We start from the raw sequence: 15,557 nt of genomic DNA, 5'->3' as shown, positions 1-15,557 counted from the left end.
AGTGTGTCCTGAGAGTTCCAAGAATAAATAGGGTAAGAGTCAAATGGATGTATAATCGTATTAAGCAAGAGATTCATAAGAAAAGGATGATGTGGAAGGAATACCGTGTGCATAAAGATGATGTGCATTATGAAAATTAAGCAGCAGGCTAGAATAGTTACAACTGTTGTATGGAAAACAAAGTCTGAGTATGAAAAGAAATTGGCTCTGCATGCTAAAGACAACCCACAAGAATTCTGTCGATATGCTGCAAGTAAAAGATAGAATGAATATGCAAGAATAACTTTTCTAAATGCAGAAGGCATGAGGATAACAAATGCAGAAGAGGTTGTTCAACTAATAAGTACCCATTTTGTTAAAAGCTATCAACCTGCTGTATGCAACATTCAGCTCACTGTTTCTTCACTGGATGAAGAAAATCAGGTGTATGAGGATGAGATATTAGAGCTGTTGCAAAAACTGAATAAGAATTTGGCAATAGTGACTGATGGGATATCATCATGTGTAATAAAAGAGTGTTCAGCTGAACTGGCTATTCGTTTGACCAAGCTGTTTAATACGAGTCTCAGAACAGGGAAGATTCCACAATGATGAAAAGAATGAATGGTAATTCCATTGCAGAAAGGTGTTACAAAGACCGATGTATCCAACTATCGACCAATCAGTATCTCAGGAGTGTTGGTGAAGAGTTTGAAAAATTGGTTAGGGCTCACATTCAGAAATGGGTTGACAGTGAATCTCTAATTTGGAATGAACAACATGGATTTATTAAGAGAAGGTCATTTATTAGCAACTTGCTCACATTCTTTAACAATGTTACCACTGAACTAGACAAGGGGAATGGATACACGATTACACTTTTGGATTTTGGTAGGCTTTTGACAGAATACAGAATATAGACTGTTGCATAAATCGGAGAATATGGGTTTGGATTATAGAATATTAGCATGGATAAGAGGTTGGCTGACTGACAGATATCAAAAAGTGGAATGTGGTGTTTAAAGCAACCAGTGGTGTACCACAAGGATCAGTGCATGGTCCAATGTTATTCAATCTATTCATTAATGATATTGGGAAGGATTTGACAAACAACATACAGCTATTTGCTGATGATACAAAGATAGGTAAGGTATTCAAGGATGCTGCTGATATGAAGTACTTGCAGAATGATTTGAATAGGCTGGAATTGTGGGCTTGCCACTGAAGATTCAGTGGCAAGCCTTGAAGAAAAGCCTGATTGATTCAGCCAGAGAGGCATGTGGTGAGGTTGTCTGCAAGGATAGAAAAATCAGAACTCCCTGGTGGACACAGGAAGTTAAAGAGGCAGTGAAGGAAAAGAAGAAAGCATATCAAAAGTTCCTGGAAACATAAGTCAGCTTTTGCTCTTAGAGAATACAGAGACAACTGTAAGAAAGCGAAACACTGTGTAAAACTAGCTAAACAAAAGTCATGAGAGGACTTTGGCAAGAACACAGAAAATAAATATTAAGACGGTGGTAAGATATTCTGGAGGTTGTTGAAGAAGCTTAGAAATGGAGGAAAGAGTGCTGTAAAAGGAGTTAGAGATGATAAAGGTGACATGAAAACAGGAGAAAAAGATATCCTTGAAGTATGGAGAAATTACTTTGAAAAATTGCTTCAAATATCATCTACTTCTGTTGCTTTTCAAATGTGGAACGGCAACAGAAGTAGATGATATTCGACCAGAAATGCTGAAGTACGGTAGTATAGAAGTCTTACAGTGGCTGCACTGCATAGTTCAGAAAGTCTGGACAGAGGGACGAATTCCCGATGATTGGAGTAGAGCTCTAATAGTAACCATATATAAAAATGGAAATAAAACTGAATGTGAGAATTACAGAGGTATTTTCCTACTGAGTGTTCCTGGCAAGATTTGTGATTGGAGTAGAGCTAGAATAGTATCCATATATAAAAAGGGAAATAAAACTGAATGTAAGAATTACACAGGTATTTCCCTACTGAGTGTTCCAGGCAAGATTTGTGATTGGAGTAGAGCTCTAATAGTAACCATATATAAAAATGGAAATAAAACTGAATGCGAGAATTACAGAGGTATTTTCCTACTGAGTGTTCCTGGCAAGATCTATGCAAGTATACTTGAGAAACGGATGAGAAGAATTGTGGAAGAAAAGCTTGGTGAAGAACAAACTGGAATCAGGCCAAATAGAGACTGTCAGGATCAGATCTACACTTTATGACAATTAGTTGAGAAAGCATGGGAATATAACAAAGATCTGTATTTAAGTTTTTGATCTGGAAAAGGCATATGACAAGAGAAAAGCTATTCAATATGCTACAGTTGTATGGTGTCAATGGAGCATTATATCAAGCAATGCTTACTCTGTATTTGAGTTGTAAGTCGGCAGTTAGAATTGAAGGAAGTACAGGAAGATGGTTTAATGTTAAAATCTGGTGTGAGACAAGGATGTACATTATCCCCTCCGTTATTCATTATCTATATGGATCACATTATGAAGCAAAGTGGTATTAAACATTATATCAGAATTGGAGATGTTAACGTCAGCTCTTTACTTTATGCGGACGATGCTATACTTCTAAATAGATCCGCTACAAGCTTCCAAGATTCCCTGACTAAATTGAATAACTGTTGTAATAGATATGGTATGAAGGTCAGCATTAAAAAGACAAAGACAATGAAAATAGGTAGAATTGTTGAAAATGTCAACTATGTTGTGAACGGGGAACCAGTGGAACAAGTAAAACATTTCAGCTACTTAGGGATGATTTTTAGTGAAGATGGTAAATTAAATATGGAAATAGACAACAGAATTAACAAAGCTGGTATGGTAGGAAGTCAGTTGAATAAATTCATATGGAATAAGAGAGAAATTAGTCGGAACACTAAATTAGCTCAATACAAAACAGTGTTCAAACCAGTTTTAACTTATGGATCTGAGAGCTGGGTCAGAAGTAAAACACTTGACCAAAGACTAGAGACCGCAGATATGAGAGTCCTGAGTAAGATTAGAGGTGTGAACAGATGGCATCAATGGCAATATCAGGAAAGAACTTGACATTGTCAGCATCCAGGAATGGGTTAGCAGAGCTAATCTCAGGTGGTATGGTCACTTAAACAGAATGGGCGAGGAAAGATTAGCAAAACAAGTGTTCTCTGCCAGGTTTGCAGGAAAACGACCCAGAGGAAGACCAAGATATAGGTGGATTGATACGGTACAATGTGCCTTAGACGATAGAAATATAAGAAACGATAATGATACTATTGGAGTCTTGACAAGTAACAGACTGATTTGAAGGAATATTGTAGATAGGAAGTTAGTAATGATATAAATTTTTCATGTTAGTACTATCATATCCTGTACACACCTTGTGGGTACATGTCAGGAATTTGATGATGACAATGAAATTGTGGGCATGAGAAAATGGATGTCAGTTCAACGTCAGTAAATGTATAGTCATTCACTTCAGCATGATTAGATATCTAATGTTGTATTATATTGGTGGGATTATGCTTGAAGAAAATGATGAGGCTAGGGATCTTGGAGTGTTAATAGATAGGAAGTTGAAGTTCAGGGGCCATTTACCAAAGATTGCAAATGCAACTCAAAAGATAATTGCAATGCTGAAATGAAAGTTCACATGTAAAGATAAAGATGTTATTTTGTCTCTTTACAAGGCCTTGATAAGACCTCACTTGGACTATTGTGCACAGCCTGGTCTCCTGGTTTCTATTATGATTCTGATATACTATAGAGAGAGTGCAATCAGTGTGGAATACTGATTATGAAGACAGATTGAGAATTTGTAGACTGCAGACACTAGCAAACAGAAGAAAGAGGAGTGATATGATTGAGACTTACAAACTTCTGAAAGGGTCATACAGGATTTCAGTTTCAATTTATGGAGGGTGGAGAAATGACAAGAGGGCATCCTTGGAAGTTGATAATGAATGCCACAAAGATGGGGGTGAGGGCTAGATTTTTCTATCATCATGTTGTGCCTGATTAGAATGGATTGCCATTGGATGTTGTGAGTACAAGCATTGTGAATGAATTCAAGAATAAATATGACAGCACGGGTGTGTAGTATGTGGCCTCCCTCGATGAGTCCCTGACTCCCTGGAGGGTCTCTCTTAATAATAATAATATGGATTGTATTATGAAATAAAGTGGTGGTATTAAACCTGATATCAAAATTCAAGAAGTTAATCTCAGCTCTTTACTTTATGCAGATAGTGTTATACTACTAAATAAATCCAGGACAAGTTTGCAGGGGTTCCCTGACTAAATTGTATAACTGCTTTAATAAACGTGATATGAAAATCAGCATTAAAAAGACAAAGACAATTAAATTAGGCAGAAAAATAGGAACTGCATGCTAAATTAAGAACCTATAGAACAAGTAAAACATTTCAGTTCTTTAGGCACAATTTTAGTGAAGACAGCAAATTAAATTAGGAAACAGACAATAGAATTAGCAAAGGTGGTATGTAGAAAGTTAACTGAATAAACTGATATGGAATAAGAGAGAGATTAGTCCAAACACTGAACTAGTTGTACACAAGACAGTATTCAAACTAATCTTAACGTATAAATCTTGGTACAAAATAAAACTCTTGATCAAAGACTAAGCCCACAGATATGTCATGTTGGAGGCTTAATGGATTGTATACAGCACTCACAAAGGATTAAAACAGAATTTAATACTTCCTATATTTCTAATCAGTCACTGAGATATCTTCAGGGATTACAAAAAAACTAATGTAACATATATACAAATACCACTCAATACTAAGCCAACCATGTGGATGACTCTAAAGTCCTATCTAGGTGGACTAGAATGTAAGGTGGGATCTCTGTTGATTAGTGTTTCCCAAATCTTAGGAAGCTTAATGCAACGGTATTTATTTAGATTTGGTTGATTTCTGAGGGATGCTGCGGATTCTAAAAATAGTCTCTCTTTTTTGAATTTATTGTGGCGGAACATGGTGGTTTCTTCCAAGAGATGGTCAGCTAGGCCTGACTGACCATAGTCGTGGTTGCAGATATATGACTTGTGTTCCTGTAGGTGGATGATTGCTGATCTACCTGTCTGTCCAAAGTACACGAGTTTACAGGAACAGGGTACTTTATAAACTCTAGGCACTGAGAGAAGGAGGGAGCTGATCTTTTGTAGAACGGATAACGGTAGCAAGCTTGTGGTGAGGCTTAAATGTGTGTAGATTGTACTTATTTAAAATCTTGGCTATTTTTTCCAATGTGCCATGGATGTAGGATATGGTGATGGCATTTCTAAACTCTTTCTTAAGAGATGGCTGGAGAATGGGGGAGGAACTGATTATTTTGTTAATACTATGATCGCTGTAGCCATTTGAGAGGAAGGTGTTGTGTATGTGGTCGAGCTCAGTTGCAGGGGCAGTTCTACTGGAACAAAGTTTGTGGGCTCTCTTGGTTAGAGTTTTAATAATGCCATATTGTTGAGCGGGGTGATAGTGGGAGAGTTTGTGAATGTATCTTCCTGTGTGCGTAGGTTTTCTGTATACAGTGAAGGAAAGTGTACCACAATTAACCATGAAAGAGAAACTAAAATCTTTTTTAGAAAATTTATGATTTTCTTGGAGTTGTGTCATGTTTTTTTTTTCCCTCTTTTCAAAATTAAGCAGAGTAATTTGTTTTTTTAGCTGTATTTCTGAAGACTGCACACAAATCTGTAAAATAAAATGAAAATTTTTTTGATTCATATAACACAAACTTAATACAGACCTGATGAGGATTCCAATCTGAGTCAAAAATAACAACAGTATCTGCAGCTTGTAAATTCAATCCCAGACCACCAGCTCTTGTGCTTAACAAGAATAAAAAATAAGGAGAATTAGGATCGTTGAAGAGTTCTAGTAAGTGGCCTCGATCATCAGATTTGGTAGTACCATCAAGTCGCAGGTAAGGGAATCCTATACATACAGAAAGGAAGAAAAAAATTAAATAATGCAAGAAAATTAAAATCTAATATAGTGGTATCTCTCTCTCTATCTCTCTCACACACACACACACACACAAACTATCTGGAAGAGAGTTTTAACACATGTCCAATCACTCTGATTCCCTTTATTTTATTTTTTACTGAAATCAATAACACTATTGTGACTGAAGCTGCATTTATCCAGCTTCGAATCCAAAATTCGAAAAATATTCAAGCACATTCTTTGAAATTCCAGGCTCAACATCCAATTAAGATGAGTTATGAGTATGGCCTAAACACAGCAATCAGGCTCATTAATTTCATTAATATTTGGAAATAAATCTGATTATCTTGCCATTTTTCCCCCTGCTTGATGTAAATGAGGTAGCAAAGAACAATGATCTGTACACACCAGAAAAAATGTACTGCACCTATCCATTTAACTCAGTGACATTGAAACTTTTTAAAGGGTGCCCCTCCCCCACTTTATAAAAAACATCCCAATGATCCCTCCCTCCTACTTTTTCATAAAACACTGCTAACCTACAGTGTGCACAGGTGTGGGTCATGGGAATATTTTTTAATTGTGTACAATAAAAAAAAACAACTAAAATTAAACATTTAAAAAACTACTACAAAACTATTTAATAAAAATAAACAATAATATTGACCACTGCTTTGTGACCCTCCAGAAAGGGTCTTTCCCGAATTTTGAAAATCACTGATTTAACTGATGAATGTGAAAGGAACATGCTTTTCTTCTAAAAAATGAATACCAGGAATTTTGTTTCAATTGAAATAAACTGAGTGGCTGTTCATCATGAGATTTCATGTGATCAGAATCTGAATTAATGGGTCAATATTTATGCTAAACAGCTGAAATGTTGGATGATCGTAAGGTCTGGTTTCCCTCTGGTGCTCCAACTTTCCCTCCTCATAAATATAACACAGACATATCTGATAGTATTTTATCATGTTAGATGGACTTAAGCCACCTGGTGGAAGGCCATTTTTAGCTACCTTAATTTTTTTTAGGACTCATGTTTCTGCATTCCACTTTGAGCAACTGTTTTACTTATAATCCAATTTTAAGGTATCTAATTTTATATCAGTTTGAACACTGTTTTATATAATGCTGGGTTAATGTTTGCTTTTTCTCTTGTTCCACATAATTTTTAGTTTCACAGCATAATGTTCATTGCATTATGTATTACCATATTTAATCTGCTATTATCATCATTATTGTGCCCAAATAGTTAAATCTGTACTGTTCTACGGATTCACTAAAATGCAGTTAATGCTTTACAGATTGCTATTATCATAGTTTATTCTTTTAAATTTTAATTTTCAATATTCACATCAAATTTGATACAGATTATTCAATTTAGTTAAAGAATCCTGAAGATCTATGGTGGGTTTATATCATCTGCAAATAAAAAGAGCTGAGTTTAATAATATCCATGTTTCTAATACCAGATTAATGGGAGAATTGCCTACCTGATGATTACAATTTTAGCACAGACAATATATATCACTGCATAATTTCCACTATATCGTGTTTTAACAGCTTTTCTCTTAGCACCTTACCATAAGCCTTTTCCAGATCTAACTTAAATCCACATCTGTGTTATATTCTCATGCTTTCTTGACAATCTGTCATGAGGTAAAAATTGGCCTGGCAAAAATCTTCAAGATTTTGTTCCATAATATTCTTAGCTTCTTCTCAAGTATGCTTGCATATATCAGGCCTGGTTCACTTAGAAAGAAAACACTGCTGTAATTCTACTATAATTCTCGCATTATGCCATAACTAATGTAAACATTTTATCCCTTCATAGTACTTGAAGGAATAATATAATGTTTACATTAGTTAATAATAAAATAATAATGGCTACCTCAAAATGACACAAAAATCAAGGAGATTATTATTATGAGACTGACAACAATCAAGACCATCTTACCCTACACTGTACTTGTAGAGGGAACCAATAAGAATTGAGGTATCGTCTTCTTTCCTAACTTCTGTTTGTCAAAAAATGTTCATATCTTTTTCTTTAATATTTGTGATGCATCAGTCAGAAGGCAAAATAGTGGCATAATAATTTAAAAAAAAATTAGTTAATTATCGTTTCTTCTTCTTCATCCCATAGTCCACAAAAGACTATAGAAATCTTCTGCTCAATCCTTAATTGGCACTTTGCTTTCAGCACTGTAAGTGAAGCAGCGGCCCAACATTTTATATTGCCTACCCAGTTTATTCTAGGTCCGCCTCTTTTTCAAGTTCCTAGAATAAGTCCTTCAAGAAATTGCATGGGTAGACCATTTGATCCACTGATATGACCAAGCCACAAATTTTCTTCCAATTTTAGTTAGGATGTTATCTCTTGGACTGGCAAAAGAACTGGTTCTTTGTCTTTCTTCAAAATTTGTGATGTAATCAGTGCATGGTATCTTTAGTTGTTTACAGAACCTCACTTCAAATGCCAGCTCTTTTCATCTTCTTTTTAGGAAGATATAAGTTCCACTTCCATATAGAAGTACTGAATTAACTAGTGTATCAATAAGGCATAATCTGTTGGTAACTGTAAGCTTGTATCTGTGCACAGTAGTTTTAGTTTTTGGAGTACTATTGTTGCTTTATATTGCCTAGGTATTTAAACTGATTAACTTCTTCTATGGGTGTATCCTCAAGGATACACCAATAAACCTAAAAAATGCTACTTGAGTAACATTTTTTCAGTTTCTGCAATAGCACGTCCTTCTTGGTCAGAAACAGATATTTGGCATTGGTTTTTGATTTTTGGCTACTAATGGTTAAACCATATTTTTTTAAGAGTACAGTTACACACAGAGTTATGTAACATATGACTTACGGAAATTTGCAGTTACATAATAAATCTACTAACGCGTATGAACACGTTTGCGGCTTTGTACAGGTGCTGCTTTGACAGCCTTATTGCAGTACAGTAGTAGATGCCTCACACGGTTAGCTCAGTCACTTGTTATCACTGCTAGTTTCGCAAGTTTTTTTTACCCTTAAAATGGAATGCAAATGTAAAACTGAATGTGCTGGTAATAAATCTAAAAAACAAAGGTCTGCAATTACTTTAGAAGAAAAGTTGAAAATAATTCATATGTATTAAGGCGGGAAATTTCTATCAACAATAGCTCAAAATAAATAGACTTATTTCGACAGTGAATACTACAGTGAAGGATAAAGTTCACATTGTTGAAAGCACGAAAGGTGCGGTAGCATTGAAGGGCACAATTATTACTAGGAAGAGGCTGGGCCGGATATAGAGATGGAGAAATTGTTGTCTCACTGGATCGATGATCTGAGCGGATATGTTTAAGTTTACTGATTATCCAGGAGGAGGCTAGGACTTGAAAGAGCAGGCCAACATCATAGATGCGGAGAGTACATTTAAAGCTAGCTGGATGGTTCTAACGATTCAAGAAACGTACAAATCTGCACAGCATCAAAATCATGGGTGAGGCAGCAAGTGCAGATACAGATGCAGCAAGTTGATTTCCCAAACTTCTGGCAGAAATAATGGGAGGGGAGATATTTGCTTGAGTGAATATTTAATGTCAATGAAACGGCTCTGTTTTGGAAGAGGATGCCAACATGGACATTTAATATATAGGAGAGCAAACAATGATTGATATGGGTGCTGAGATGACAAAAGAATTACAGCAGGCAATGGAGACGTGTGTGCAACTGGCACAGCAATTAGAGCTGGAAGTGGATAACGGTGACATTAATGAGCTTCTTTTGAGTCAGGATGAAGAGCTAACTAATGATGACCTTATTCAGTTGGAGGTATTCCAAAATTCCGAAGAAAATACTAAGCCGATTGAACCGCCAGACACGAAGAAATTTACAATGAAGGGACTAGCCGAGGTTTTTAGCTTGATAGACATGCCGTTAGCAAAATTAGAATCAGCGGATCCGAACACTGAGCGGATTCATTGAATCCATTGAATCCATTTGAAAATGTTATCCGCCGTATCTATTCCGATATGTCTAGCTACGAGGCCATCTACGAGGACAAGGAGCGTGTGACCACACAATCTACTCTAGACATGTTTGTGAGATGCCATTCACAAGTAAAGATGACAACTCAGACGACCAACTACCCTCAGCCATCAACATCAAAAGGGGTAAAACTTCCCACAGAACAGCCTTCCTTAGAATAACCAACTTAGCCGTCACAAGACTTTATTTTTATTTGAAAAGTGAGTATTTCAGTTTGTTTTTATATTCTTTTATATTATGTATTTTTCATACTTTCATATTTACAGTATGTATATTATTCAAATACAATTGATAAATTTTTTATAATTGAATTTTTTTTAATCACCCCAAAAATGAAAAATATCTGATTAATGGCAAAATAAAATTAATGTAAGACTGATATGAGTAGCCTTGAACATTTTATTGTATGCATGTAATTTACAAATTCGACTTATGTAGAGGTTTATGGAATGCATTACTTACACAACACGGGGTGTATAACTGTATAAGCTAATTTTGTGGTGATTTCCTGAAGATCATTATCATCAGCAAACTTTATATAGTTTATTTTTCTTCCTGCTACTGTCACTCCAATATCACAGTTCTCCAGGGCTTCATTTACAACATATTTGAGAAACCAGTTAAATAACATTGGTAATAATTTGCACCCCTATCTCACCCCAAGCTTTACTGAAAAGAGAGTGCTATAATTCTCCATGATTTCATCATTTCAGAAGATGAGTATAGGAATTCAATCAGTCATATTATTTTGTTGTCTATTCCATAATGTTGCAGAATTTTTCAAAAGGCTCATGCCAAATAGAATCAAAGGTTTTCTGTAGGCCAATAAAATTATGGCACATTGCTTTATTACATTCTACATATTTTTCTCCAATGATATGGAGTATAAATATATGGTCAATTGAACTTTTGTTCTTTCTAAATCCAGCCTGGAAGTCTGGATTCCAGAATAAATCAGCAAAAAATACAAGTGATGATCAGTACCCACACAGGTTATTGTCTCCTTAACTTTTGAGTTAACTATTAAGTTCAAATTTTTATATTCTTGCTGATAATCTTAATTTTGACAATGAAACTCTAAACTTCTTATTTTCAATTCACTTTCATTTTATCAATTTTTTAATACATTTCTCTTTGCAGAAAATCTCTCTCACACCTTTATCACTGCAGTAATTTCTTCATATCTAAAAGAGACACTCAACACTGATTCTTTTTTAAAAAAAAACTTTCTGTATGCATTTTTTTTAAATTCATGATATTCCTTTCCATCTCCTACTCCAAACTACAGAATTGTCTTCCTTATTTCAACAGCCATCTGAATCAGTCTGAAAATATCACTATTAACAACAACAATCAATAAGACTGATTATTCTTTTTCTTTTATATGACTATATGCACATCCTTTATGTTGCAACCTGGTGTTGCTAATGAACAGTTTTAAATACTGAAAAGACATTCAGCAAATAGTAACTGTTATTATTAATTCAGACATTTCCTTAGGATTAATTACAAATGTTCTGAGTGCATTTCCATAATTCACTGGTAGCATTACTAACACTCTAAGCAAGTTTCCGTAAATGTTTTCATTTTATAATTGTTATAACTGCACTAAATGCTTTTTGATTTAGTTTTCTTGCTTATATATAGATGGTGAGAGTTCTCTGTGAGAAAAGAAATTTGTTTACTTTGCTAGAAACAAAAGTATGTTAAAGGACACATGTGGCGTAAAAAAATTACTTTGACATCGGGTTTGCAGAAGCAAGACGTCTGCCACATTATCTGCAAGAGATTCTGATAATGAATAAGATGACGAATATGTTGATGTGTCACTGGAGAGTTGTGGTATGTCCCAAGCTAGGAAATGGTGCCATATACCAGCTGGACTGGTATGTTTATGTTGTCCTCGCTTTTTTTTTTTTTTTTTTTTTTTTTTTTTTTTTATGGGAACACCTGGTATTTTCCCATAGTTCCAATGAGGAACTATTTGAATTATATTTTGATTGAGATATAATGAACATTTTATTTGAGAAAACAAACAAACAACAAAGCTATGCAGTTCATTGCCACTAAAACCATCAAAAGGATGATCTAGACATTATTTTTTTTTTCAAAAGCGATGTCTGAATGTAAGTGTTCACTGATCATGAAATTTTTACACTTTGCCAACAAGGATTATCTCATATTCTGATTATCCCAATCTATGAAGTTACTATATCTCAATAACAACTTATTTATTTCATGATCATTTTAGTTATGTTTAGATCTTCTTTGATTAATGTAAATTCATGGATTAATGTATTAAATGTTTTTATTTAAATTGAATCTTGTGCTTGCCTGAATTCATTTTATTGCACAGCTCATTTTAACAGTTCAGATCTAAGCGGGAACTCTATTTAATGTGAAAGTAAGGAAAGATTAGAGAACCACAACTGCCATATAACTTAAAGGTAATTTGATTAAGGAAAGTTATGTTTTATTTAGATTACTGTAGCATTGTACTTGCTGATGATTGATTCCTTAACATTATTCTTACAACCTTGGACACAGAGTGGTGCAGTTAAATATAAATTTTCTTTGTGTTCGAAAATGGAATCAATCAGCAGAAAGAATTAGGGAATTACCGACCTCGTTGATAACCTACCTTATTGTTTTAACTCTTGTACAGTATTACAGTATAGAGATTAGGCCTAGACTAGACTGTCTCGTGACTGAATACCAAAAATATATTGGAAAACTGCACTAAGCAAAAAAGAACACACAATGAAGAAGAAAGACGTCACAACAAAATGGAGCAGCCGACAGGATTGTTGATTCATGGATAATAATTGATTAATAAAGTTTCGAAATTAGCTTGAGAAGGATTAATTCTTAAAACTTTAGTAACAAAGTTGAGTGAATCACAGTGAGCAGGTTGTGGAATGAATTAGGCAAGGAATTGTGTCTCATTTAATTTTAAAGTTTTGATTAATTAGAATTGTAACTGATAAACCAATATGGCTCTCGCATCCAGCATGGGAATGGAGGACAGTGAGTTCTTCTGAACTGTAAACCCCCAGTACGTCTTTCCTCAATTTTCAGGGGAGGAATCAGACGATGTACTGTCTTTTTTCTCTTCTGTTGAAAAACTCAGAGAGATAGCAAATTGGACTGACTTCCAGCTATTGATGTTACTCCGAAGCAAATTAACTGGTAAAGCAAAGACACTTCTGTACTCATCTCCGGTCCTTAAAGAGACAATGGAATATTCAAAATTTAAGGATGTGCTGATCTCAGAATTCTCCTATACTAAGAGCCGCTGCCAAACATTTAGACAGCTCCACGATTGCATACAAAATGACACAGAAAATGTAACTAGCTATTTCAATAGATTAGTGGGCATCGTAAAATCTATGAGAATATCCCCTGCAGAAAAACCTCACCTGGATTGGATCACATTCCAACAATTTCGACTGGGTTGTATGAAAAGTTAAGAGAAGGCATCTACAAAAAAAGGCCATCAATTTGGAAGGGTGGCTATGGTTTGGCCAAGGAAAGAGAGAAGATATTGGAAGAGATGGAACAGATATGCTCCATGAGACAATTGCTAATACAAGACTATGATGCACAACTTCCACCCTTGCCAATTCTTAAGTGTTTTTCAGGTTGCACTCAAGAGGTTAAGGATAAGTATCAGAAGCCCATTGCTATCAATCAAGAATCAATGAATGGAGAGAACAACAGAAAAACAGCTCAAAATTAAAGAAAAGGGGGAGCGAAGACTCAGTGTTGAATTTGCAAGGGATAACTAAACCCTCGTTTTTAAGTTCCAATGCCAAGCTTTCCTCTTGCCCTGATATCCTAGAAACCGTATGGAAATGAGGAAGTTAATATTGATGCCTCTACCACTTCGAGTAACAAGCCTGATTCACTAAGCCACAATTCCCACAGAATGCAAAATATAGCAGTGGCAGAGGTGAAAGGAAGGCTACCCTTGTCACTCGTGCGGGGCCTAGTTCAAGAAATTCCATGTGATATACTGCTAGATACAGGCGCTCACATATCAGTCATTCCCAACTCCCTGATAAATAAGTTTATTGATAATTTCCCTGATAACATCACCCTGGTTCAAAAACCCGTGAAAATCACTGGAATCGCTAAGGTTGAGCTAATCCTCGCAAGAAAGATAACTGCTAATTTTTCCATATCTTGTTTTCCGGTGGAATTTTTGCATGAACTCATTATTCTTCTTGAAATCGCTGACACAAATTATCAGCTCATACTAGGACTTGATTTGCTGGAGAAAAATAAATTCATGTGCAATTTTGCCTCCGGAAACATTTCCCTGTGCGGTATAAGTTATCAACTGATATTCGACAAGGAGAATGAGAAGGGAGAACATAACATGATAAAGATTGAAATCTTAAGCCCAGGGGACGGACTAAGTGAAAATAAAAGGAAGTTGTTGCACGAGGCTACCAACTCACGGGTTCAGAGACCGATAGAATAGAAATCAGGGAATTCATTCATTCGATTTTCCAGAGGTACCCCCAAGCATTCACTGAAGATATTAGCTCCTTATCCTGTATGGACAAGGTAGAGCATTCCATCCAAATCACTACAGAATTGTCTGTATACATTAAGCAATACAAGATCCCCCTTAAATATTTAGACAAACTTGAAACCCTCTTAAATGATTATGAAAAAGCAGGGATCATAGATAAATCTAATTCTAGATGGAACGGCCCCTTTTATTAGTGGAAAAGCCTGATGGAAGCCTAAGATTTGTGTTAGATCTGTGTGAGAATAATAAGGTCACCAGGCCCATTGACTTCCCTCTCTGTAACATAGAGGAGCCTCTGACAAGTCTAGAGGGAGCAAGGTACCTTTTGAAATTAGACCTGAACTCAGGCTATTTTCAGATCCCTCTTAGGAAAAGAAGATAGACAGTTCTTTGCCTTCACCACTCGATGGCAGAAGTACCAGCTCTGTCGACTTCCTCAAGGGGCCAGAAACTCAGCCACGAGTTTTCAGTATCTAATGAACACTGTTCTCTCGGACATGTTGGGGAAGGGAGTCATGTGCTTCCAAGATGACCTATTGGTCTACACTCCAGATCTAAGGTCTCATAAGGAATTATTAAATGGTGTGGTGGATAGACTGAACAAGTCACATCTATCATTAAAGTGCTCAAAGTGCAAGCTCTTCATGAGGAAAGTCGAATACCTAGGACATGTTGTGAGTGAGGCTGGGATAGTCCCCACTCAAGAAAACATCACTGTCATTCTAAAAGCAAAAATCCCCCACCTCAGTGAGACAGGTTCGAAGGTATTTGGGAATGATAAACTTCTACCGAAAGTTCATTCCCAATTCATCATCATGAACCATGGGCTCACTGCCCGTTGATGTCCGATGCCTGTTTCACTATCTTCTTCCACCTTTCTTTGTCCAGTGCACAGTATCGCAGTTTTTGTACACCCATTCCACACCAGTCTTTTATATCGTCTATCCATTCTCTTTATGGTCTACCTCTTCTGTTTCAACTATCCAAAATACCAAACATAAATGTCTTTATCTTCCGGTC

The 15,557-nt window shown here is 35.7% G+C and overlaps 1 protein-coding gene across 6 annotated transcripts in view; it reads right to left on the bottom strand.

The window, feature by feature from the left end:
* brm (ATP-dependent helicase brm) overlaps nt 1-15,557 on the bottom strand; it is a 677,861-nt gene that overhangs the window by 249,355 nt on the left and 412,949 nt on the right. For all 6 annotated transcript variants that reach the window (XM_090410652.1, XM_090410651.1, XM_090410655.1 and 3 more), the window contains one exon: nt 5,763-5,950. In XM_090410652.1, the coding sequence (XP_090266778.1) occupies nt 5,763-5,950 (188 nt within the window). The remainder of the gene's footprint in view (nt 1-5,762; nt 5,951-15,557) is intronic.

Source organism: Typopeltis vanoorti, chromosome 20, assembly GCF_054136105.1.
Source record: "Typopeltis vanoorti isolate ZY-2024b chromosome 20, IOZ_Tvanoo_1.0, whole genome shotgun sequence".
Taxonomy (NCBI): domain Eukaryota; kingdom Metazoa; phylum Arthropoda; class Arachnida; order Uropygi; family Thelyphonidae; genus Typopeltis; species Typopeltis vanoorti.
Note: the sequence above shows the minus strand (reverse complement) of the source record. Positions and strands in the feature narration are given on the sequence as shown.